This window comes from Trichoplusia ni, chromosome 3 (assembly GCF_003590095.1).
Source record: "Trichoplusia ni isolate ovarian cell line Hi5 chromosome 3, tn1, whole genome shotgun sequence".
NCBI classification, from domain to species: Eukaryota; Metazoa; Arthropoda; class Insecta; order Lepidoptera; family Noctuidae; genus Trichoplusia; species Trichoplusia ni.
Window position 1 is genome coordinate 17,046,449 of NC_039480.1, and position 25,573 is coordinate 17,072,021.

Below are 25,573 nucleotides of genomic sequence, written 5' to 3' on the forward strand. Positions count from 1 at the left end.
AAACTTTAAAAGATTTAATGTACAATTGTATTATCTAATTCATAAATAAAATACCTAACTTAATCAATGAAATGAATTAGAAATGCTCATAAGCCAAAAAAAATGCTTATCGCACAGACACTCAATCATTCTGCCAAATTCGTATCACTGAATTAAAATGGTTTTATTCTTCTAAAACTAATTTTAATGAATGCTACAGGGTGCTACAGTCCTTATCTAGGACTAGGAGTAGGAGTATTGAAGTAAACACCGTTACTTTAATTTTTATTTTTCGGGAAAAAAGTTTTAAAATATTTAAATTGCATATTCTTTTTCTCCCAAACAAAAAATAAAAGGCTGTGTGAGATATCTTACGTTTTAACAAATGCGTGTTTTCAAACTAAATATAATTAAACAAACATTGTCTAGCTATTCTTTCTACTGAATGATAACAGTTTGTGTGTTAGGAGTTCTAAGTTCTCACTAGAACTAAGTATGAGGTAAGTAAATATGATTTTTCTGTACAAACCTTATCCTTTTTTCATTAAACGGTATAGACTGATAAGAATGTGGACACAAATCTCTTTTCACTAATTCTCCTTTAATAAATATTTTTCAAGAGCAAAACCAGAATAACAGTAAAACTTAGGTTGTAAAATGTCCTAATTTCGTGTATATTTAGCCTTAAAATCTGTGCTATTTATCTAAAACTTGGTAATCACTGTTACGACTATTCTGAACCATCGTAACCACAATCACTGGCCGGAGTGACGTAGGGGATGTCTGCTTGCGATCCGAATTCTGATTCTAAAAGGACTTGTTGGATTTTAAGTCGTGCGAGGGCGTTCTGTTTGGGGTTCAACCTTTTCAGAGTGGGGGCGCAACTGAGCAGGAACAACTCGTCGGGGTCTGTCCTGTTGCACTGACAGGGGTTGGAGTCGTCTTCGATGGAGTTTAGCCGAATTTTCTTTGGTGAAGATTCGCTGTCGTCGTCATCGTCATCCTCATACTTCGTGTCCTGAGTAAACGCAATATCTGGCAGGCATTGTATCGCTCGTTGCCGATTTAATTCTTCTTCTGCGTCTGAATCGTCCGCCTCTTTTTTTATTCTGCAAACAAGATTTATAAGTTATCGTTAGACAATTTACTCATGTACACATTCAGGGTTATGGCGAACTGTTGCATACTTGAAATAAAGAAACACTCACAAAAATATTGTTTGATCGCCAGAACTGAGTTTCCTTTTCAGGCAGTCATGAAACAAAGTACCATTTTCAGAGAGTAGGTAAAAGAGAAAGCTTAATAAAAAATGAATTAAAATACTTACCCGCTATCCTTGGGTTCTATGTGAGGTAGTAGAAACCTCATGGCTTGGTGGTAAGGCCACCGGGTTCGGCCTCCGTGAGTCCGTTGCAGCTTTATAAAGGAATCCCGGAGCGATCGCCATCGCTTCTTGCACTCCGATTCTGAAAAATAAAAAACTAAATGATTTGTCATAATTCTCCGATCCGGGATTTGCACTGCAAATTGTTAAGTAATTACTAACCTATAATATTTCTGGTGAATATTATTAAGGCTCTTGGGATTTTCGTTTTACAGATAGTTCTAAAGAATTTTCAGCACAATTGCATCAACAAACATTGTGATAGACCAATATAGAAATCAATACAATAAAATTGTAGCCTTGGACCTACTTCTTCCTAGTTTATTAATTACAATGATCACAATTGATAGCGCAGAACTTTCAGATCCGTTTCAGGTTTTAACTTATTGTGACTTGGCAATTATTTTTTTTATAAAATTTAGGGAACCATTGATATTTGAGCGACAATCAAATTTGTTATAAATTAAGCTTTATCACGGCGCTTTGTGATGGCTAGTTCCCAAAATAGTCGACTTCAAATATACTTTCTCTCTATAGCTAGCTAGCTTGTTTTTAAACTTTGAGATTGTCCTTCACTTTCATAAGACCACAGGGCTAGGTGCGTCGAGGGCTTCGCACCGCTTGTGTATTATCTGCATGCTATTAGTGCTATTAGTGATAGTTCAGTTGGCACACACGGATAAAGGTGAGACCTTTATAGTTGTGAAAAAAAATATTATTGTGTCTTGTGTTGTTATAAATTGCACTAAGAACTTCTTAGTGCCCCAATAAGAGTTTTGTTGAAAAATAATGAATAATTATTTAGTCTACTTATCTACCTACCAGTTCACGATTAAGCAACCTTCTCGAGGACTCACCAGATACGTTGAGCGACTCCTGCACCTCCTTCCACGCGTCGTCTCTCAGCTTTGTCTTGTTGAACCCGCTGACAGACTTATCGTACAGGATGGGTCGCTTTTCCACCTCTTTAATTAAATCAATCTCATTCATTTTGTTTATTCTGATTCACTTACTGATTAAAGTTTTAATGTTATAAATTGACTTTATTGCGAACTTAAATCGTAACTTCACTTATATCTGTTATTATAAAATCTCAATATTTTTCTAGGTGCTGTATATTAAAATATTTCCATTTGGTAATCTTTGTAATAGCGGACGATTTTGATTATATAAAGATTTCTTTTAAATTTGCGCTTAATTAAGCCTTGTAATAAAATTCAATTTTCGTTGTAAAATGGTCCACGTGTGATTGGTTTTTCGCGATTTTTTTGATACGTCACTTTTTGGTTGTTTTACGTTAGAGAGGTGTACGTTATTGTTTGATGTGTACACAATGTGAGACTGGTGGTGAGGCAGGGTGGCTCTCGACTGGATGACGCACGGTACGCGCGCGCCGCGCGTATCGAGCGGCGCGGCCGGTGCGGCGCGGCCCGCGCTCTCCCAACCCTCACAAACTCCAACTTTATTGATTTTGCTGATTAGGAAACAAGTCGAATGAGGATTAAATACGTGTAATGTTACGCTCGCTGATGCAACACGTCATAACATTAAAACTATAAGTGTTAACATCATTTTTATAGCCTTTAATTCGAAATTATGATTAAATCGAATCTTATTAGAAAATATAGTGGATATAATTTAACGATAAACTACATAATTTTATTGTGTCGTTAAATAGCAACCAATTCATGGATAATTATCTCGGGATTAGCCGTAAAACCAAATGAGACGTAGCTGTGTATTTCGCCGGCAACCTGAAGCCTAATGCAGCCTCTTATCTTTCTATGAACTAAAAGCCTATTCGGTAAGGCCCTAAACAATTGTAAGTCTGATTGTTTGAAAAGATTTATGTATACGTATTTTCTTCATTATTCCCATAATGTCAAAATTAATTTAAATTGGATTATTATTTGAATACAATACATTGTCAAAGCTCCACAAGTAGGTAAATTCTAGCAGGATAGATAATTCAGCTGGGATTTGATGACTCATAGTACTTGCCATTAGTTACAAGGTTACCGGAAATTAATATCCATCCTTCTTTCAACTTGATACTTGATAAGCTGCCTATGTAGCTTGTGGTGGAAACTGAGGATTAATCAAATGGAATCAGACTAATAAGGTGCCTATTACTTAGAAATTCGAGACGATATTTAGCTAGTTTTTAAGAAAGAAAGAATGTAAGTGCGTTTGTGTTACGCATTTGCGGTTTAATTACTAAACCAATTTTGAAATCCTATCATACTCGAAAAGTTTCATACTTATTCTCCATTCCTATTTTACTCAACAAGAAACAAAATCTTTATTTTGTAGCTTTCTGTATTCCCAATTAAACAGGAACTAAGCGGGTAAAACGACGAGGCGAGGCTAGTACTAAATGCTTGTACCTAAGATATGTACAGACTCACAGATATCACAATTTATAAGACTCGGCGTTTTCAGAACCTTATCTTGCATCGTAAGTAAAATGTGGGTGAGCGGTAGGTTACCTAGAACGCACGTGAAAGCATGACCCGTCGCCGCATACCAATGCCGCGATGCGAGCTTAGGCATTACAGAAATAAGTACCTGTGTGTATATCATAGTACAACGTAATGCATAAGAATTAAAAAAATCACGCATTATGAGAAAACGGTGATTTGTCTGTCAGAAGGTAGTGTGTACTTAAACATTTAACTTTTGTTTCGTCATATACCTAGGTATTTCTATTGCTCTATTTTAATTTTCTTTTTTAATCATAATTATTCATAATATGATGGCCAATGATGATGATAAATATAGGCAATGGAACACAAGTCGAGACTGCATTAATTCTGGACTCCAGTTTTTGTTCTTAATTTAATTATTGTCTGTTTTCCACTATTCAACTTATCAGGTTTTTTTATGAAATAAGGCTACGAGAACAAATGAATCCGAGATAGATCTTTGAAAAGACGGTGATTATAAAACGGAATAATTCTATATTTTCAATACTAACCTATATTGGGCTTTAAATAATAAATATAGAAACATTAGAAACCATCATTCAATATAATTGCAATGCAAAAATATTTTCGCCTGTTTAGAAATTAACATAGAACTTTTGTTGTCTATTTGGATTGGTTATGGTTGACACTTGACACTGACAGGTGACAGTTGACTTAATATTTGACACTAGGGATACGGCAAGTCAGCTTGTTTTGGTCCTATTGTCTGCTGGTGGGTGATTGTCTGAGTGTCAGGTTATTTTAATAAATGTATTTTCATATTGTTTTTAAAATCAATAAAATAAAATAATAAGAATCTATCGAATAGCACATATAGCCGACTTCTTCGTGCGGTACATTCAAACACAATAACAGCAATTGTCGGCCAATTTGTCGGTAAGCATAGAACAATAATATTTCTATTTTTTTTTTAATAATAACAACTACATTTCAAGTACTTGGGTCTATTATTAAACCAATTAATTTACTAAATTGAGTTAATATAAGACAGTTTTCATTTGACTAAGTTTACTTTAGTAAAAAGTTTATTCCAAAGAATTTAATAATATCAAGTGTAAGCAAGTTACCTAAACCTTCATAGCACCTAACATGAAGTTTATATGAAAGTAACAACTTTATAATGATAGAGTATAGAACTATTGTATTTACATAATTTAATTATTTATTTAAACAACTACTATCTTTGACTATCTTATCTTACTGTGTGTTTGTGGAAATGCTGAAGAAAATTATGTCATATTATTATAATAAACTCTACTTTATTACTCTGTGTTTTAAAAAGTGGGTAGTTTCCATGAGAAGTGGGTATATAAATTGCTACTAATTTAATTTAATTTTATTGATAATATTTAAGCAAGGGAATTATTTTTAGTTTCATTCTTACAACTGCATAGTTTAAGGTCTCTTTCATAAAATTTGTGGAGGTAAAAATGCACAGTTATTTAGTTCAAAATGTCTTTAAATTGTTTCTGTATTTATTTTTCTAGTAACAGAGTTATTTAATATCTAAGTTATATATTTTCAGGTAAAATATTTAACCAATTTAAATGGATAAAACCTGCACCAAATGCTTGTGAAACAATAGATAATTTACATTTACCTGTGTGTATAAACAGTCATAAATATTTAATGTGATTACTTTGCAGATAACATACCCATTGCGCACTGAGCTGCTATGTTAAAAATGTCGTCACAGGTGAGTTTTATTATTTAATTCCTTTATTTTATTTAAATACATATAAATTACATTTTTAAATATATATAAAAAAACAACATACATTTAAAAATATAAAAAATAGTGTCCAACCGGCAACGGGAACAGGGCCCAAGCTGCCGGTGGTCAGGGCTCCAGAGAGAGGAACCTCCTCACGATGCGCGCCGTGTCAAGAAGTACCGCTTTCTGAATCAAACCCTTGACCCAGATGCCCAACGAGAGCCTCCGAAGATTATTTAATTAATTATTATAATATTGCAGGAAATGTCATTTTAGTATTAAAATTTGTGATGGTTATCCATAAAACAACACCATTTTTTGAGCAAAATGACACCATATATAATAGTATTCTAAAATTGTTAGCTAACTTAAAACAAAATATAGTCAATATTTAGTCCTTTGGTTGAGACTAGATAGTGTTTTGTGAAATTTCTGGAATATTTATAAATCTACATAAATATTTTCCATAGAAACTCATCCAAACGCTCAAATACCCAGTCCAATCTATCTAGACCTACTCTGCTTTAACAAACTATAACTTAATCTTATCTATTACAGCTTGATACAATAATAAGTGCATACAAAACCCTAGCAAAGATTCCGTCAATTGCTGGTGGAAAGCTCAACAATGCAGCCAACAGGGTCAACGCTAAGTGGTCTGTCAGAAACCTGGACAGAGGGAAGACCACCAAATATGTGTCAACGTACCTCTTAGATGATGCCCTCAATGTAACTGATCAGAGTGAATTTGGAAGTGATATAAGTAATGAGTAAGTAGCTATATACCGATAATACATACTCCAACTAAGATTTTAATGATGTGGGTATATGGAAATAAACAACTTATTTTAATTGCCTATTTAATGCTCTTGAATGGAAACTCATTATTTCTTTATGCATTATAATTGTATGCTAAATTATATTCTACTGTCCTTTAATAATACACAACTTAGCAGCAACACCAACCCTTTGTATCTGTGTTATATTATCACTTAACCACAGAATGCCAATATTGCCGATATTTATACCACATAACCAAATTATGGTGCAATAATATCATACTTGACAATGGCATTGTAGAAAATTAGAAGAGGAAATAATATTATGCATGATATCTCACCACATAACAAATACTTGCCTTTCTTTTATCCATTCTGAATAATCTACTTTTCTGGCCAGATTTGATCATTTACATCCAGTACGCTTTCTCATTAAGACCATTAGTCGTATCTGTGAATACAATGCAATCCACTGACCGGATATAATGCACATGATATTATATCATATTTTCCCACGTTTTTATAAACTCACTTTCTTGTTTGTTTGTTGTCCGGTTGGATTTTAGCAATTCAATTTTGAGGCACTTCCCGATAAACTAGCAGGCTGAAATTTTCAGGTTAGCTTCAAATCCGATGACAATGCAATTTTCAACTATAAAAACTGTCAAAGTTTGATAAAATTTGACATTTTAAAACATTTTTTAAATCTATTAATTTTGTTTACTCTTAGGCTACTCTCGGCGATTTCGCCCCGGGAGACGTTTAAGGCTATTATTCGTGAGGAGAAGACTGGCAAGGACACCAAGAAGCAATTTCTAGAGGTGTGGAATAAGAACACCCTGGCGCACTGCGTCGACCTCACCGCTTTGGACATGCACGGAGATGTGTATGCTGACTGTGGGTATTGGGTATTGTAGTCTACACTCCTACACTGGTATATTTAAAAAATCAAAATCAAGTTTTTATTTCAAATACGCCGTTTTCCAGGCACTTTTAAAAAGTTATAGTAGTGACTCTAGTTGTAGGGGGTGGTAGAGTTTTCACCAACCATTTGATAGAGCTCTATAGGTTGTACTATGATTTTGCTGTTTTACAGGAGACCTAAATTTACATTTTCCTAATTTCTATTTGTATAATGCGGCTCGATGGATTTGAATATTTATTGCTTTTTTGGTATTTGGGTAGCTGCAATATATCTTTCCTTGGGCAATTTCGCGGTAATGACTAAGTCCGATTTCAAGAAAAGTGCAACTGCAACTTCTCTATCCAAACCCTCTAGTTTATTCTAATATAACCAGGTTTACTGACTCAAACAAAAAAGAACGATTCTCAAATCCTACTTGTTCACTGACATAACATCATTATAATTTTCTGCAGCTGAATTCGGTAGTTTGGATTGGAACCAAGACGAGACGGCAGTAGTATACGTCGCTGAGAAGAAGCCGTCCAAGTCTGAACCTTATATCAAGAGGAAACCTGAAGACAAGCCCAAAGCTGACGGCAGCGGCGAAACTGCTGTTAAGAAGGTAACTTGTAACAACGAATTGCTAAAATCAATCTTAAGTCTGAGTAGTTAAGGCAGTTTATACAACTTTAACTTCTTATGCTCTACCAAACAAACAAAAATTTTATTCTATTTTAATTAATTCGAATATATTATAATAAATACAGGTGGATTTGATGTTATAAGGTATGGAAAATAAAATTCTTATCGAAAAAAAAGTCTTATCATTGTGTCACTATTTTTGGGATGGGATCTTTTAGAAACAGAGTATACAAACAATGGTTAGACTTCTTTGTTATGAGATGTTACTTGACAAAAAAAAGTGTGCAGAGCGGAGTTTAATGGAAAAAATTGAGGGATTCTTACGCTACAGTGTCTTCAAAGCTAGAATTTGTATATTTTTTCAGGGTGAAGAATTTCTGTACAGACAAGACTGGGGCGAGCAGCTGGTGGGCAAGCACCTGTCCGTCATAGTGGTGTGCAAGCTCGCCACCGAGACCCTCACCATACTGGACGGTCTGCCGGAGTCCTGGACTCCTGGACAGGTAACATTGCATACTCATTCAATACTAAAATAGTCCATATCGCTTGTTCACACACGCAGGGGTCGAACTTTTTAAGTCTTAAATTCATTATCTTCTGAGACTTTAGACCACCATAGAGGAGATATGTTAACGCACGGCTTCTAAACTGCGAAATGAGAACTGAAAGAGTCAGTAAAGTTTGAAATTCTAAAATCTGAATTCAACCTTATATTTAAACAATCGTCCTCACTAATTTCATTTGCCCACTGCGACCGTTTTTCAAAATGTCTTCCTCTTATAAATCTCAAATAGCTTGAATCAAATGCGTAGTGTCTGCTTGGCTTTACCTTCAAGTATTTTCTTTAAGGTTCGATTCTTACCGGACGGCAGCGGCGTGGTGGGCGTGGCGTGGGAGACGGAGCCTCGTCGCCTGGGGCTTATCTTCTGCACCAACCGCCCTAGTTACATTTTCAGCCTTACCTTGGACGGGACTATGAGTGAGTTCTGTAACATTTTCTTACTCCGAAACAATGTTAAAACTCAGGTGTTTTTTATATCTGGGCCTGAAACTTTTGGACTTTAGTATTATTAGAATAACTAATAGGTATTTAGGTTATTATTTGGTTTATAGCTGGCTTATACGTAAACAAAACTTATTCCAACTAGTTTAATTATTTTAGGTTTTAAAAGAAATGAAATCGATTTTCTTCAATCAAAAGCACCTTTTTCCAATTCCATGGGTAATCTGTAATAATATTATTTATAGAGAAGTTAAGCGGCGAAGGTCTAGCAGTTCGATCCCCAAGGTGGAGTCCAGCAGGTGACCTGGTGTGGCTGCAGCGCAAGGCGGGCGGCCCGCACCACGCCTGCCACCAGCTCGTCGTACTGAAGAAGGATAGTGTAAGTGGAGCAGTGTGGCACAGATGAGAGCTGGAGTCGTGGCGACCTCTAGCGGAATTAAAAGGGAAGCTGGTGTCCATCTGTGGATATCTTTATGAAGTCGGCGGTCGACCTACTCCTAATATATTATTAACGCGAAAGTTTGTATAGAATATGAAGTATGTTACTCTTTCACGCACAATCCTCGGGCTTGGTCAAAATTTGATACATAGATAGTTTACAGCCTGGATAACACAGGATGGTTTTAGTTTAGTAGACATTTTTATATCGATTGTCTTCAAGTATTTTCATTTTCGATTTGTTGCGGGTGGAGCCGCTGGCAACAGCTAGAACTAAAATAACAAACCTTTAACTGTCTTATTATTACGCCTTGCTTGCTTTCAAATAAATGTCTTTGTCTTTGATTAAGCATTGTTACCAAGGCCAATGCGAATTTGCTATACCAGATTCCAATTCTTGGACTTCGATTGCTTCACTATAATTTCCTTTGCCATTAATCACCGACCAAATAAATATCAATAAACACTCTTTTCAACTTGCTACTGCTTTTTAGACCGAAGTGAAGATAATCACAGATATAGTGGACACGGAAGTGAAGACAACCGGCGGCGAGAGTTTCTACGGCCTGTACAACCAGGCGCTGCCCGCCAAGTGCTTCAGTAGTGACGGCAGGAGGCTCGTGCTGGCCACGCCGCAGCAGAACGAAGTCAGGGCATATGTTGTAGACATCGGTGAGTTGGTAATATTGATAATTAAAAATGAGGTTGGGTAGGTGCAAACAAAAATAGACTTTAACTCGTCCGCAGAAGATTAACTTTTTGGTGATAGAAAATAGTAACAGTTAAATTTTCGCCTGATCAATGAAGTTTTGATTAATAAATCTCCGAATTGACTGTAGACACAAATACTGTATTTGTTTAATCTTTATGAAGAGGCTACTTTGTATGGACTTAAAAAGAAGCGGTGACCCTTGAGTTTGTTTTGAAATTTCTTCTCAGGGCATGCCGTTACTAAATGTCGACTCCAAAGAATACGTCATGCAGGAGTGAAAAAACTTATTCTATGTGCTGAATAAACTATTTCTTTTCATTTGATATTCAAGGAATTGGTAAATTACTCTATTTCATAATAGTTTTCTCATTAATTTGGTTCAGATAGCGGCAAAATAACGGACATATCGAACAAGAGCAGGCCGTGCTCGACCAGCGTGCTGGACGTCCGCTGTGACACCCTACTGGCCACGTGCTCCAGTCTCACTACGCCGGGACAGGTATCTTACCTAAATCTATACAGTCAAGTCACATACACAAAGATTCAAACTCGGGACAAGCATTCGTAGATCACACAATTGCTTGCATACGCAGGGATTGAACCCGCTACCGCTATATAGCCTCACTCCTTTTAATATCATTAGATGATACAGGCTTCCGAATTCTATGATAGTTTTGAAAGGCCATGTCTCAAGAAGTCGTTCATGCCGAAATTAGCGATCAAATATATATAATGTAACCTTTTTCCCTAGTTATACGTCGCTCGTTTACCCGCTGAAGGCAGCGAGGCCGATATAAAATGGTTGCTAGTGAGCTCCAACATGTCCGCGCCCGCCGCCGTGGAGACCTCTACCAGCGAGTATATGGAACTAGAACACAAAGACTCACAGGATAGCATCAGTAAGTAGGATACACAGCTTAATGTTACTACTAAACCGTTTGGTACTGAAAAAGTATCAAGATTACTGAATTATCATTCAGTAATTTTCTGCCAGTCCATGGGGCCCTTCGAGGATAATTTCATTCATAATTTTGGCATTACTACATGCCTATACCTACTTTTCGCCTTTTTTATACAACCTATTTCGTGCACTATTTCGGAGCATAATGACTTACACATCAAAGAACGCCATGATACTTTCAAAGACCTCCAAGAAACCTCCAAAGACCTTGGATGATTGAGCGATTAAAAAAAAAACAGATTTATTCTGAAATGATTCCTAAAGTTGACTTTATTCGAACACATAACTTATGAGAGAAATGCTTTCAGAATCGTTTACTGCGATATACTTCGCACCGAAAGCTGAGGGCAAGCCATTACCGCTGATTGTGTGGCCGCACGGAGGACCGCATGGGAACTTCGTTAACGCTTTCTCTATGGAAGCCGCCTTGTTCAGCATGCTGGGTGAGTTAGTAGAATAATAATGTTGGGTATAATGTGGTACACCATTTATATAAAAATCGTCCTTATTACCTTGCAATAAGAGTTATGGTAATATGGACGGTGTTACAACATATCTGCTATTGCTTTATGTGTCGCGTTCTTGAATAGTGTTTTCAATCAATTATTCTCAATATTCAGATAAGCTGACCTTCTTACAACTCCCGTCCTTTTATAAAATAAGCTACAAACATTTCCGTTTAACAATATAATCTGTACTTCCAAAGAAATTCAAATACATTTTTCATTGAACTAGCCCCAATTACAATTACACACAAAACAAGTAGTCAGAAACAAAACAAATTCCAGGATTCGCGTGTTTACAAGTCAACTTCCGCGGATCGACGGGCGCGGGCGAAGCTAACGTAAACTTTTTAACCAAACGCGTCGGTGATGCCGATGTCAAAGACTGTAAATTAGCCACAGACGAGACAGTCAACAAGTACCCCATAGATGCAAAGAGATTGTGCCTAATGGGTGGCTCTCACGGCGGGTTCCTTGTCACACACCTGAGCGGGCAGTACCCGGATGTGTACGCCGCTGTTGTGACCAGAAATCCGGTTACGGATGTCGCGAGCATGTTTAATTCCACGGATATCGCTGATTGGTGAGTGTGCATGTTTGTTCTGTCGTTGTGTTTGTGTGTTTGTCTTGGATAATTTGGAGTTAGAACCAAATGTAGTTTAAACTTTTGAAGTCTTTGAAGCTTTTTTCCCTTTAGGGTGCATACCCGATATTAATTTATTTGCAAGTTTGTTTATAATCATAAATTTAAGAAAGCGGTGATCGAACGTTGTTTTTTACCCAAGATTTTGTTTCTGCCTACTTGTTGAAATATGTGAGCCAACAAATGAAGACACTACCAACCCTGCAATTACCAAAATGTAGGACAAAGTATAATTTAAACAAATTAAATATAACTTTTACGCTAGGCTTCGCAACAGCAAGAGTAAATTACCGCGGCTCAATCGGGCAAGGCGAGGCATGCGTCCGCTCGCTGCTAGCGCGCGTAGGCGACTGCGACGTGCAAGACTGCTATCTTTGTTTAACTACCCTCCTTCAACAAAAGGAATTGTGTGACAAGAATGTATTTCTGTACGGCGGGAGCTATGGCGGGCTGATCGCGGCACACTTAGCTGGCTTGTACCCTGATCGGTTTAAAGCCATGGTCATGAGAAACCCGCTCATAGATCTGGCAACTAAAGGCCATTATGCTGATAACTCCGATGGGTGAGTGTTTGTGTATAATGTGCTAAGAAAGCTATGTACCTACTATATATGTATAACTAATTATGGGTAGCATGTAATTTGTCTAATAAAAACTAACGTTCAATCACCGCTTAATAAACTTAAATTTACAAAATGTATATATATGTTTATAAAATAAGTATATTCTTATATTGATTCGGCTCCTGGACCACCTTACGTACGCAAACTTTTTTTAAATCCTTTCAAAATCAAAACCCTTTCATACTTATTATAGCCCAGCGTTCACAGCCACCTAAGTGGTCTAGCTGTGGGTAAGAAACTACAATTTACAAACAGACTTTAGACAATGTCATATCAAAAAACGATTAAAAAACCACTTTATTCACAAACACATCTTAAATAACAAAACCAGGTGCGCTGTAGAAGCCGGCTACGACTTCACAGAGAAGGGACCGGTGTGTGACGAGCACTTGCTGGCCATGCGGCGCTGCTCGCCCATCGCGCACGTGCACAAGGTCAAGGCGCCCACCGCGCTCATGCTGGGCAGCGGCGACAAGCGGGTTCCGTACTTCCAGGGGTTGGAGTATGCTAGGAGACTCAAGGCTAATGGAGTTACTACGAGGTAAGTCTAGGATAAGGCTTCAGTACTAGATTCTTTATTGATGTTCTACTTAGTGCATGGAACAGGACAGGGGAGAGGTAGAGGAGAAACAGGGGTAAAGCTATTCAAAGGAAAGTGTTTTAAAATATGAAAAGGTGAATTCAGTTACTCTTAATCCCATTCGATTAAATAGTTTGACAACCTTAGATATCAAAAGGTTTTCATGATATTTTGAAAAGACGTTACAACAAGTAAAACGATTCAGGAAAATATTACGTACAAACTTACAATCGTAATTCGATCTACTGATTTTTTCCATGTCTCCTATCCCATTATACTACTGTCAGATACTATAATACTAAAAAAAATGTGATAATAATAAAAAAAACCTTTTCAGAATATACATGTACGAGGACAATCATTCGCTGTCTTCTCCGGCATCAGAAATGGACAACCTTATCAATGGCGCACACTGGTTCATGGAGCATTTGCAATTATAGTTCATTTGTTATGCGCGGGCGCCGAATATCAATCAGAACTAAGTAGGTTATGAAAATGAGTGCTAATCAATTGTATCACGCATTTATGTAATATATAAAGTAATATAATTCAATTTTGGAAGAATTTTGTATCCTATGTAATAAATACGTATTTTTAACTATGATTTTTTTGTTTTATTATACTCTCATCTTTATTTAAAAGAATCCTGTTAAGGTATTCATCTGTAGGATATTAGCACAGCTACCAAAATGTGTTATCCAAATATCAATGAAGCTTCCAAAATATAAAAGAAGTTCACTTTTTTCATGGTTTTTTAAAAAGTAATGAGCTATTCTCTTCCATTTCACGTATCATTATTACAAATATAACTGAAGGGTTTACAAACATGCCAATCCAGTATCAAGAGGCGATCGTGAGCTAATATTTTTGTAAAGGGTGGAAATAAAATGGGGTGGATAGCAAACGGTACGGTTAAAACAAAGTGCCAATAAAACAAAAGTGAAATTACACTGCTACGTACCTAATCGCCTTAAAGTTGAAACAGTAAAACAATTACAAATTTAAAACAACTTCGAGATGCAATCAAACAAGAAAGTGGGATTTAAAAGACTTTAAATATGAATATGTGTCATAAAAACACTAGTTAGGCACACAGGTAGGTAACTGAAATGTCAAAGTTTAAAACAAATAAAAAATAAAATAAATGCGGACAACATCACATTCATTGTTCTGAACCCAAAGTAATTTGCTAAAGCACTTGTGTTATGGAATTCAGATACAACGAAGGTACCACAAACCCTCAGGACCTCAGAACCTTAAAACCTTAAAACCGGTGCTCACGCCACTCGACCACGGAGGTCGTCAAAGTTGTTTTGCGATAGTCCCCAATACTCTACAAGACCAACTTAACAAAGATGAAGATTTTAAAAATGAAGATACGGTATGGTTAGGGCAATCTGTTATGGGTGGGTAACTGTCATAGGTAACTTAGTACTTCGAGCTCTTACTAATCGCCAGTTCACATTACTTGTCTATTTCAGCAAGAACATTTATAATTTAACTTTTCTTCCGTCAAGTACGGGTTACATTGTATTCTAATCGAAATACATGCCTTCGGTCCTGGGACTGGATTACGAAAATACCTAACTAATGGTAAATGGCTTTATAATAAATCATATACCGGGACCTACACTTTAGTGTTGTAATTAAATTAATGAATATACACCAAGCTGTACTACTGTAGTTTCCTACGCAGTGGTTACCTGCCCTACCGTAACGAGACAGGTGTCTAGCATGTGTTACAATACGTCCACATGGTCTCAAAATGTGACGTCATTAATTATAATATAGTGTTTCTAATTTTTTATCCTTTAAATTATTGACACAGCACCAACTTGTAAGTAGGTCCTTAATTTAAACTTTAACAAACACTTGCAACATCTTGCAACTAACAACATCAAAAACAAGCACGATAATTGTCATTTTTCATATTTTTTAGAATAAAATCAATACATTCGTTGCCTCTTAAATGGTAAAAGATTTAAAATCCGCCTTTTTCTTGCTTGAAGTATCCTAGCTAGGACTCAAATAATCAATATATTTACATTTGTCTGTTAAATTAAGAAAAAAGGTGAACAACCTTTACCCTAAACCGCAAAGGGTTGGTTTAGGTCATTTAATTCACCCTAATTATTTATTATCAGTGTTGCTAATTATTTTCAAAACCGAGACCTAAGCGTGACGAGATAATAATATATTGTAATGACATTGGAATATTTTTCCCGCTTTTTTACCCTCGGGGCGGCCATTTTGTCACTATTGTCAGGTGGGACCGCAAACCGGAACGCATCCGTACCAGTCGCGGGCCGCGCTCCCAATTTCATCCCTTATTTAAAAAAAATATTAATTATTTATTGTAATAGCTTTTATTGTTTAGGAAAAATAAGCATTTGTGCTTTTAAGGTGATGTTACGCGTATGATCTTTCTTCATCGTGTGGTGTGTGTTTTACTGAATTGAATTAACGAATACACAATATTTTCGCGCCAGTTTTTCTCCAAGTAATAGGTAATCTCAACTTTTCAGTAGATAAACCTACAAGAAATCTGTGATGTTACCTGCTTACCTAGCTAGGTCTTCCTAGTAAACACTTGCTTTTGTTATTAAGATTGAATATTTAATTTTAATTTAATTACTCATGTTTTGAACTATAATCTCATATAAATAATGCCTATGCCAGTTCGATAGTCTTTAGCTTTACGAAGTCTGTTTTAATCCATTAAAAGTATCTGTAAACATAATTACTTTGTAAAATCACGTTCCACGCTTTGACAAATGACTTGGCTCGTATTTTTTTTCTTAGGGCGGGCAAAGACCTTTAACCTTCCAAAATCGATTGGAATGAGATATAAGTACCTACGTAATTAGTGGTGTATGGTAATATGTACATATATGGTATACTTATAACAATGTACTTGAGTAGCTATAAACATACAAGTTACAAAATAAGAACTTATTACTTATAAGGATAAACACGTTTTATGTATTCACTTTTATGACATTTGTTTGATAGTCGTGCTAACATATTTTTTCGTATAGTGAATCTCCTAAATCCTAACTCTACATGGATACACAATTCTCTTTCATCCGGGGATCGAACCCGCAACGTCGCGGCGGCGCATATCTTCGGCTACTAAGCTACTATAATACAAATATTACTAAAATAGGTTATGTTAATATGTTGCAATTTTTGATAGAAGATCCAAGTTTTGGTTTTATTGGTTAGTTTAGGTGAATGTTCAGATAATCACCTTAAAGTTAAAAAACTACCAAGTTACCAAGTTTTCGTTTGAGTCATAATTAGCCATGAGTACCGACATATAATATTTATTATCGGCTCAAAGTAAACAAGGGCAGCAAGGGTGGCGTAGGAAAGCACTTGCTATAATTTTGTCGAGTCGATATGTTTGACAAATAGTTGTTGAGTACATGATTCATGTATGGGGGAAGAAGATCTATGCTACCTTGTTCGATGCGTTTTTGTAAAATTTTGAGACTGGGTGACGTCAACAACCCTTACACTAGAAGACAATAAGATACGGTGACCGCAACTCTTTCAAATATTTACTTATGCGGTACTTGGCTATGAGACCTTTTGCATACACGTGTGAGATACGCCGGAAGCACCCGTATGTACTGAGTCATGAAGTCGTGACGATATGCCTCGGCAACATTGATCAGGCCCGCACTTAGGGTGGCTACAGCTATCTATTATGAACGGCTATTATTGGAATAAAATGACTGCAAATTATAACTTTAGAATTGAAAATAACTAACATTTTCTGCACCGCTATAGAAAAGTAGAATTTTGCGTGTTATTGTCGCGTGTTTTGTGTTTTGAAGGTTGTCGGTAGTGGTAATGATGGGTTTTGATAGAGACAGAGTGCAAGCCCGGTCCGGTCCTGCGTCCGATAACCGTGGCTAATTGTCCGGAGCTATCAGCGATGCGGGCCGGCGTTGTCTTGCGGCGGAAAAATATCGATCGGCAGCACACACCTGTTCGGAGTCGGGCGACGGTGCACAATGGGGCGCGCACCTGCCCACTAGCAAGCGCGCCGCCGCCCCGCACAGCCGCACACACGCACTCCACACAGCGCCGCGCCAGCATGCGCGCGGGGGGGCCTCGCTGACCGCCGCGACGTCACACCGCCCGCGCCGTCGCCGATCGATTCACTCGGACATTTTGGTCTACACCGTCCACCACCTTCTTTTAACTCAGGTAAACTTTCAGTGTCCACTATTCGGCCACATCAAAAGCTTTTCATTATTCAACTTTCTTAGAAATCGACTTTTCCCATTCCGATATTAGCTGATTCATTAAACTACGTGACTCATCAGTTCTATGTCGCAACATTTTCAGGGCGAGCGATGTAGTTGGCCACGATGCATATAACGTCAGGCCTGTCTCCGGCGTCCGGCGAGATGCTGGACTCGACGTCGCTCAACTTCTACGGAGATGCGGGCGAGCAGTGCGCCACCACGTACTTCGCAGTGGATCACACCGTGCCTGAGTCATCTCACACCGTCGAGATAGAGTACGTGTACGAACAGCCTGAGACGTACGCGATAAACCAAGAAGATATAGACAAATATGGTGCTCAGAAAGAAACAATTGTGGTGGCGGAACAGGACGACTATTCAAAGAAGATACGCAGCAAGCACAAGCTTAGCAATATGGTCGTGGATGATGAACCAGAGGCGGACCTGACGAACCTGACGTGGCTGCAGAACATAACGAACATCATGTCAGTGCCGCAGTTCCCGCTGCCGCCGATGTCACCAAACCCTGAGGTGAAGACTCAGCCGCAGAACACACGCCTGCAGAAGTTCAACCAGACGATAGCGAAATGTCAGAAAGACTTTACGGAAAACAAACAGGAGTACCAGACGAACAGCGAGAAGAAACCGCCGTACTCTTACAGCACGCTGATCTGTATGGCGATGAGATACAACAACGATAAAATGACCTTGTCAGCAATATACTCGTGGATCAGAGAAAACTTCAAATATTACAGGAACGCCGATCCCACATGGCAGGTGAGTGCTATCGCTTCGGTAGGGAACCTTATGATTTAATAAACGTGTGATTGGTAAACAATTAGATAAGATAACGTCTAATTGAATTTATGAAGGGATCGAGTGTTTTTCGATTCGTTTATTGGATATAATATAAGTGATTGGTGATTATATACGCGATAGTGAAATTAGGGAGCATATTTTGACCCAGTTTGAACAATTATTCGTTCACATTTTGACCTGTGAAATACAATAATGATTGATTATTCTATTTCAGAATTCGATTCGGCATAATCTCTCCTTAAACAAAGTGTTCGTGAAAGTCGCTCGATCTAAACACGAGCCGGGAAAAGGTGGTTTTTGGAAACTTGACCTCGCGCACCTCGAAGGCACCAAACGAATCTCAAATAGACCACACAAGAAGAAGAAAACATCACAGAAGGACAAAGCCACAGAGGAGAGAACTGCGGTTGCAAACATACCGCAGATCAACGCAATTGAAGATATCACGGATGAAATAAATCAGGCTGTGACGTTACATTTGCCAGACTTCAATCTCGGCAGCATCCAAAGCCTGCCAGACATCGATTTGGAGACGAACATCGGAGCAAATGTGATCGTGGAACCAGCTATTCCACCTCCTCTGATCCCCGAAGATGACCTGTCCTCACTACTCCTGAACCCTACGGACTGGGACGACCTTCAACTAGACATGTTGGATAACTATCTGGATTCTTGTTTCAAGTAAGATTATTTTTACTTTTTAAGATACCTGTTTCAGTGTTAGGGAGTGTACAGTTTGGTTTTAGATGTAGACGTTGATATTTTTAATTTGTAAATTATCCGATGGAAGGCGTTTTCCGTAATGTCATTTATTTTTATAAGACTACGACGTAAATGTTATTGATTACAATATCAAGAAAATGTATGGTGACGAAAAAGTCTTGATGTAAAAATGACGCATGACGTAAACCTAAATAAATAACAAGTCAATAAGTTTGGATTACATGAGTCACTATATACTTTGACTTAATACAATCGTGAATATTGAAGGCTAGTAATTTTCTATAGAAGTAATATCTATAACTCAATTACAACAGTTCATTACAATCGGGTTTAAAACTTAATCTAGTCAAAAACGGCATAAGCGAAAGAGTGGATACGTAAAGTATCAAAACCGTTGTTTAAATAGTATTTTATAACACCGTTAGATCGATTTTTTATTTCTATCAACTTTGTTGCTGTAGTAATGGTAATCCCGCCATTTCATAAAGTTTCCAAATTGTGACAATTAACATGAATGAAATAATATAAAAAGAAACTGTTAATAAAACTATAGCATTTAAACAGCTTTTACTCGCGAATAGGTCCGTGTAAGTTTTGCTGTTATCCTAGTCGTCATAATATATAATTTAATGTAAGTTGATATGCACAATATTTATATATACCTAAATTATAATTCAAACGTTTGACGAAGTATGAAATACTAATAAAACAATTGTCTCAAAATAATGTTTTTGCTCAAGACACGGCTCAGTCGATTTCCTTCATAAATTGGGAAATCGTAATAAATAAACGAAGCAGTATTAATATATTTGGTCAAGTTATGCACAATTAATTGTAGCAAATATTTAATATACAATAATTATTGTAAAAATAGGGCTATATATTTAGGAGTTAGCGACTTTACTCATATACACAGATAGAGAGATATATTATTTAGTGTTGATTTTCTATTGTCTAACTAGCCTTGTGAATTTGGGCTTCATGATTTCTTATGATATCTAAGGTCTATAAGGTAATAAGGTAAATAGTCTATGTTCAGACTTTTGCTGGTTTCTAAGACAGATTAAAGGAATATAATGTGCCTTTTAAATAACTTACGAACCAACTTTTTTGTTCATCTGTTTTCTAAAGATAAAAATGTCAAAAGTCCGCCATGGTTTTATATTTATTGGCTTCAACTACGTTCAAGGCTAGGTGATATGAAATAAGAGCTTACAAAACATATTTCTTAAAAGATTTGAAATAATGGCTGAAGTTGCTAACTCTACCGCCCTCTATATGACGCATCTACCGCTCAGTATTATCTTGTACAAAGTATTAATAGTTTATTATATTTTGTAATTAGTGAAAAGTGTGGCAATATTTTGTACATTTTAATTATAAATGTCTTATGAAGCATTATCAGATAATCCGTCCAGTATTATGTAAGCAGTCAACTGCTTTTCGAGTGGATTTTGCTCAGAATAAGAAATATCTAGTGTTTTATTGGAGTGTAACTTTTTGAAGGCCTCATAAAGGCTGCATCGAGAATTTAATAATTGGAAAAGTCACTACGACTATTCACTTGATTCACCTATAAAGTGTAATATAGATTGTGTTACTGTTATAAATATATTTATATGTTCGTAAAGATAGCCGTAATGCTTTATATGTTAGAGTTGAATAATTCACACGTAAAAGGCCTTATTTTCAATATGTATGACTGTCTACTCTCGAATTGAAATAAATAGCAAGATCAGTAATGTCGTCAATAAATAAAAGTATTATTTACATGTTTTATAATGTAGCAGAAGCTGTTGTATGTTTGACATTTATAAGAATTTGAAGTTAAACAATATTTCAAATATTTTTCTTGCACAAATTAAGGTAACGGTGTTTTAAATTGTGTAAAGATTAGATTTTAATGTAGAATCTTCCGTCCGTGGGTGTCTTATAAGTAATATTAGCGTCACAATGATGTTACTGTAAATCTGCCTTTGTGAATTTAGGAAAATGTTATTACATATTTGACAAAATAATATTAGTAAAAAGTAGGCGATTTTTGCGAAACTATGCCTTATAAGTAGGCCTGTACCTATCTATGGGCTAAATTTGTTTGAAAAAACCTATCGTATTAAATATTTAAACTAGTAGTAATTACGTGGGTTCCTTGTGATAAATCTTTGTCATTTTCAATTGATATAAACATATCGATAGTCAAGTGACATTTTGATCAATAAACAGTTGCCTTATATGCCCCATGTTTAAAATGTATAGTATGTAGTAAAAACTTTGTTGGGGTTATTTAAATATTAATCGCTGACGGCGTGTTAAGGAAAAAATATATAATTATTATACTTTTTATCATTTATCGTCCCTGTAATATTGAAAATGAGATATTGAATTTTTTTTTTAAGTTTCATTCTTACCTTCGATCTTTAAAACTTCGATCTTTATTTTTTAAGTTAAATATTGCATTTATAATATGAATTTAGATCTTGGTTAGTCGTTTTTGTGACTATGTTGGTCGTAAAAAATGTGAAATTAGACATTTGACAAAACGACCTATAACTGTAAGTGCCTGCAACATAACTAGTCACTAAATATTTGTCTTTACGTGTTTAGATTAGACGTGTAGATAACTGAGTCATATATTAATAACTATTTACCTTTTTAACGATAATGATTACTTTTAATTTAGGTACAACAATTTCGTTCCAGCACGAGTATGTGAAACAATAATAAATTAATAAGTTTGTGTAATATTTATTTTTGTAAGTTTATAACTAATATAATAATTTCGTTTAGCACAAAATACTTTTAAGTTCATAAAATGTATGTAATGGTTATAAGCAGTATTAAAAAAAATGATTTGACATAGAATAAAAAAGAACTTGAATAAAAGTGCCTCGTTTTAAAAAAATAATAGAAACTGTTTAAAAAAAGTAACGAATGTGTCTTGAAAGATTGTAATATTTTATTTCATGTCAAATTATTTAATATTGTAATACCAATGGTTGTCTTGGAATTGCCGCTCAAAACATATCTGCGATTTCATGTTTAGAAGTGTCCTTAATACATTCAATAAAGTGTTTAAATATATTTGTTGTTTTATTCTTACATGTACAGTTAGCAACGAAAATCAATGAACACTGGCGTATTTAGAAGGACCAGCGTAATACATGCAATCGTTTACTGGAACTAGGTAACAAGTGAAATAACTGCAATACCGGGTAAGTATTGAACCCCAATTTTGTAGGGGTCGCTAAATATTCATGGCACATGTTTATCTGACTTTGATCATCGCGTTTTGCTGCTCACTGTACAACTGGTTTAATAATATTAGGATTTACCTACAGGATACTGCATACCTACTTCCAATATTTATATTAAGCTATATTCAACAATAAATATTAAAAGTACTTAGTTACGATGCACAAATTCAGTTCAGTCTTTCTTGTTGTAATTTAATTAATAATAAATAATTTCATATTTTCTTTACATAACAAAACAAGTTTTTAACAAATAATTATTTAGGTAATCTCTCTTATAACATAATGGAATGTTTCTTTTCGGTTTAATATTTGTATCAAAAAACACACTAGCCATCATTGCTATGGCTGCATTAATATTGCCACTAGGTAATGTTGGCAACACTGAAGCATCAGCAACAAAAAGGTTCTTAACACCTAAGACTCTGAATGACGTATCTACTACAGTATTTTTCGAGTCTGGTAGCCCCATAGAACAAGTACCTACTGGATGGTAGCTCGTCAGAGTTAAATGTTTTATGTAGCAGTCAAGGTATGAATCTGTGAATATTTCAAAATCATCGCATCCAGGGAAATGGTTGGGATTTATGTAGCCGCCAATATCCTTTATAGCCTTAGAATTCACAAATTGTCTAACTAATTTAAGGCCATTTATCAAAGTTTCTCGATCTTCCTTATGCGATAAATACTTAGGGTTTATCAACGGCGGTAATGTAGGATCAGTACTATTAATATAGACACGGCCTTTACTTTTAGGGTGCAATATTACGGGAAAAATTGTAGTTACGTAGCTTTCAAATGTTTTTGAAAAATACTTATCCCAGACATCATCAGCTATATTAACAGTGCTTCTTAATAAACTACCTCTGTCAGATGAAAGTCCAACTGGCAACACCATGAATTGAATATCAGGTGTTTTAAGGTTTTTTGTAGATAGCATCCCTATAGCTTCACATCCTGGAGTTGTCCAGGGACCTTTGCCGTTCCAAAAGTATTGGAAAACATGGAATAGGTCTACCATATCATTAGCAGTTATTGATACACTCTTGTTGAACAGAACTAAGTCTAATCCAGAACCTATATGATCCTGAAGATTTCTACCAACTGGTAGATTTTTTATGACTGGCAAACCTAAGGATTTCAACCGATTTTTAGGCCCAATACCTGATAGTTGAAGAATTTTTGGTGAGTTTATTGTCCCAGCTGATAAAATGACACCTTTCTTAGCATACACTTTATGCTTTTTACCAGATTGTGAAAAGCTAACCCCTTTTGCTGTGTTGCCATTAAATATTATGTTTTCTACTAAAGCATTAGAAATAACTTTTTGACTATTAAGATTATCTGATATACACCACCTTTTACCATTTTTCTGACTGACAATTGTTTTCTTAAATCCTAAACTATGACTTACATCTAATGTTTCATAATTTAATTCCTTGGCAGCATGTAAAATTGCTTCAGCCAATTCACTATCATATTGTACATTACTAAGATGCAAAATTTCATTTTCAATAAACTCAAATTGTTTTTTAATATATTCTTCTCTGTGTAAACCGTGGAACCAGTCATGATAATGGGAAATGTTACCTCTTATGTGTATCATGTTATTCATTTTTGAAGAGCCTCCCATAATCTTGCCTTGGGCTAATTTGCATTTCTGAAATTAAATATTAAATATACTATCCAGCTCCCAGGATTGCATTAAAATTAAATTAATTATGGACAATAAGAGATAAATCAAGAATCTATGCAGTCCAGAACAGACACTAACTTTTTAAATATATTTCTTTTACTTAAGGTTATTTTGTTTTAAAAGTAGATATATTCTACATAATGTATTATACTAGCTTTTTGCCCGCGGCTTCGGTCATATCGCGTTTCCAAGAGAACTCTTCAAAAGTCCGGGATAAAAACTATATTCCTATATTCTTTCTCAAGGTCAACTTTATCTCTGTACCAAATTTCATTAAAATCAGTTCACTGGTTTAGACGTGAAAGCGTAACAGACAGACAGACAGAGTTACTTTCGCATTTATAATATTAGTAGGGATTATCATATGACATGATTATCATATAAATAAACTTGTCACATATTTTATAGAAGCTTTCTCAATGTTTAATTTAAAGACATCATACTGAATTTTACTTACTTTGTCTTTCATAGCAAAACAAGCATATTTCTGAGGCACAGTCTCAAACTGCCAGTCAAACACAGAGCCATGGAAGAATGGGCCAAACACTGGTGCCTCAAGCAATGCATTGCCCTTACTTCCTGCTTCAAGCACTATGAAGGTATAGTTTGTTTCTGTTGCTAGTCTATGAGCTATGACTGAACCAGCAGTACCAGAACCAACTGAAAAAAATTACAAATTTTATGTTAACAGAAATTTTATAGCTTTTTGAATGGCTGTATGGGCTTAGGTGTCCTTGCCTTTCACAAAAGAGATAAACTAGAAAAATATATATAGGTATAGCTTTGTGAATCTTAAATTGTGTTAGTAAATCTTACCAATAATGAAGTCATACTCTGGTTGGAGATCTTGAAAATATGTAGTTGTTAATACATCGCTGTAATATACCAAATAGGCGTAAAACGTAAATATTTGTACACAACCACTAAACAACATTAACTGAAAAAAATATATCGACATTTTGCATCAAAACGGGATTTGAATTAAGTGTTAGAATATAATGTGTTAATGTTGCATTTGATAAATAAAACTATTCAAGACATAATACATTATCTGTTATTATCACTAAAATCTCGGGATGAAGTCATTTGTAGGTTATAAGTTTGTTTATGTACAATATTTTGACATTTCAGTTTTTTTATTTATCACAACTTAGGCAAAGGTATGAAGCACACAGCTTTAACTGTTTTTGACCCGTTTTCACCAACATAAATAAGGTATTAATTAATGTTATCAAGTTAGTATTTTAATTGGAATATGTAGACAATATATGCATGCAAACAAAATAATCGTGATAATTGACAGTGATAATGTGGTGATAAGTTGCATGACCTGGTAAGTATATAAATTTTGAGGGGTCTCTATGAGTAAGGTGTTGTTACCAAGGTTTTTTTATTTACACGTAACAAGATAAGGAAAGGAGCAGGTTCTTATTAAAGATTTTAGAAGATTAAGAAATTACTAAATAAAACAAGA

At 35.6% G+C, this 25,573-nt stretch overlaps 4 protein-coding genes across 8 annotated transcripts; 2 read left to right on the plus strand and 2 right to left on the minus strand.

Moving 5' to 3' along the window:
• LOC113492199 lies at window positions 1-4,436 on the minus strand. Of its 4 annotated transcripts, none has more exons than XM_026869554.1 (4): window positions 2,221-4,436; window positions 1,307-1,445; window positions 1,188-1,220; window positions 1-1,088 (listed from the first exon to the last, which is right to left on the minus strand). In XM_026869554.1, the coding sequence occupies exons 1-4, from the start codon at window positions 2,351-2,353 to the stop codon at window positions 710-712; spliced, it is 684 nt and encodes a 227-aa protein (XP_026725355.1). In that variant the 5' UTR covers window positions 2,354-4,436; the 3' UTR covers window positions 1-709. The 4 variants fall into 4 exon arrangements, with proteins under 4 accessions (XP_026725355.1, XP_026725354.1, XP_026725358.1 ...); XM_026869553.1 differs by having other exon boundaries at window positions 1,307-1,460; XM_026869557.1 differs by lacking the exon at window positions 1,188-1,220.
• Window positions 4,437-4,545: 109 nt separating this feature from the next.
• LOC113492196 (acylamino-acid-releasing enzyme-like) lies at window positions 4,546-13,955 on the plus strand. Of its 2 annotated transcripts, none has more exons than XM_026869550.1 (15): window positions 4,546-4,725; window positions 5,496-5,545; window positions 6,122-6,333; window positions 7,073-7,239; window positions 7,720-7,868; window positions 8,254-8,391; window positions 8,738-8,867; window positions 9,137-9,270; window positions 9,824-10,001; window positions 10,425-10,540; window positions 10,793-10,940; window positions 11,311-11,445; window positions 11,791-12,088; window positions 13,103-13,312; window positions 13,689-13,955. In XM_026869550.1, the coding sequence occupies exons 2-15, from the start codon at window positions 5,525-5,527 to the stop codon at window positions 13,789-13,791; spliced, it is 2,139 nt and encodes a 712-aa protein (XP_026725351.1). In that variant the 5' UTR covers window positions 4,546-4,725; window positions 5,496-5,524; the 3' UTR covers window positions 13,792-13,955. The 2 variants fall into 2 exon arrangements, with proteins under 2 accessions (XP_026725351.1, XP_026725352.1); XM_026869551.1 differs by lacking the exon at window positions 11,791-12,088 and adding an exon at window positions 12,414-12,711.
• Window positions 13,956-14,526: 571 nt separating this feature from the next.
• On the plus strand, window positions 14,527-19,811 carry LOC113492198 (forkhead box protein J1-A-like). Its single transcript, XM_026869552.1, has 3 exons — window positions 14,527-17,569; window positions 17,711-18,387; window positions 18,644-19,811. The coding sequence occupies exons 2-3, from the start codon at window positions 17,734-17,736 to the stop codon at window positions 19,112-19,114; spliced, it is 1,125 nt and encodes a 374-aa protein (XP_026725353.1). The 5' UTR covers window positions 14,527-17,569; window positions 17,711-17,733; the 3' UTR covers window positions 19,115-19,811.
• Window positions 19,812-22,071: 2,260 nt separating this feature from the next.
• On the minus strand, window positions 22,072-25,495 carry LOC113492200 (alcohol dehydrogenase [acceptor]-like). The gene is made up of 3 exons (XM_026869558.1): window positions 24,916-25,495; window positions 24,557-24,759; window positions 22,072-24,063 (listed from the first exon to the last, which is right to left on the minus strand). The coding sequence occupies exons 1-3, from the start codon at window positions 25,055-25,057 to the stop codon at window positions 22,630-22,632; spliced, it is 1,779 nt and encodes a 592-aa protein (XP_026725359.1). The 5' UTR covers window positions 25,058-25,495; the 3' UTR covers window positions 22,072-22,629.
• Between the last annotated feature and the right edge of the window lie 78 nt (window positions 25,496-25,573).

Coding starts and splice junctions, on each gene's coding strand:
- LOC113492199 (XM_026869553.1), bottom strand. CDS start 2,353: ATGAATGAGATTGATTTAATTAAAGAGGTGGAAAAGCGACCCATCCTG. Junction 1,461..2,220: donor GGAGTCGCTCAACGTATCTG/GTGAGTCCTCGA, acceptor CAAATCATTTAG/TTTTTTATTTTTCAGAATCG. Junction 1,089..1,187: donor GGCGATCAAACAATATTTTT/GTGAGTGTTTCT, acceptor TCTTGTTTGCAG/AATAAAAAAAGAGGCGGACG.
- LOC113492196 (XM_026869550.1), top strand. CDS start 5,525: ATGTTAAAAATGTCGTCACAG. Junction 9,271..9,823: donor TCGTACTGAAGAAGGATAGT/GTAAGTGGAGCA, acceptor ACTGCTTTTTAG/ACCGAAGTGAAGATAATCAC. Junction 12,089..13,102: donor TCCACGGATATCGCTGATTG/GTGAGTGTGCAT, acceptor TAACAAAACCAG/GTGCGCTGTAGAAGCCGGCT.
- LOC113492198 (XM_026869552.1), top strand. CDS start 17,734: ATGCATATAACGTCAGGCCTGTCTCCGGCGTCCGGCGAGATGCTGGAC. Junction 18,388..18,643: donor ACGCCGATCCCACATGGCAG/GTGAGTGCTATC, acceptor ATTCTATTTCAG/AATTCGATTCGGCATAATCT.
- LOC113492200 (XM_026869558.1), bottom strand. CDS start 25,057: ATGTCGATATATTTTTTTCAGTTAATGTTGTTTAGTGGTTGTGTACAA. Junction 24,760..24,915: donor AGAGTATGACTTCATTATTG/GTAAGATTTACT, acceptor AATTTTTTTCAG/TTGGTTCTGGTACTGCTGGT. Junction 24,064..24,556: donor GTTTTGCTATGAAAGACAAA/GTAAGTAAAATT, acceptor ATTTAATTTCAG/AAATGCAAATTAGCCCAAGG.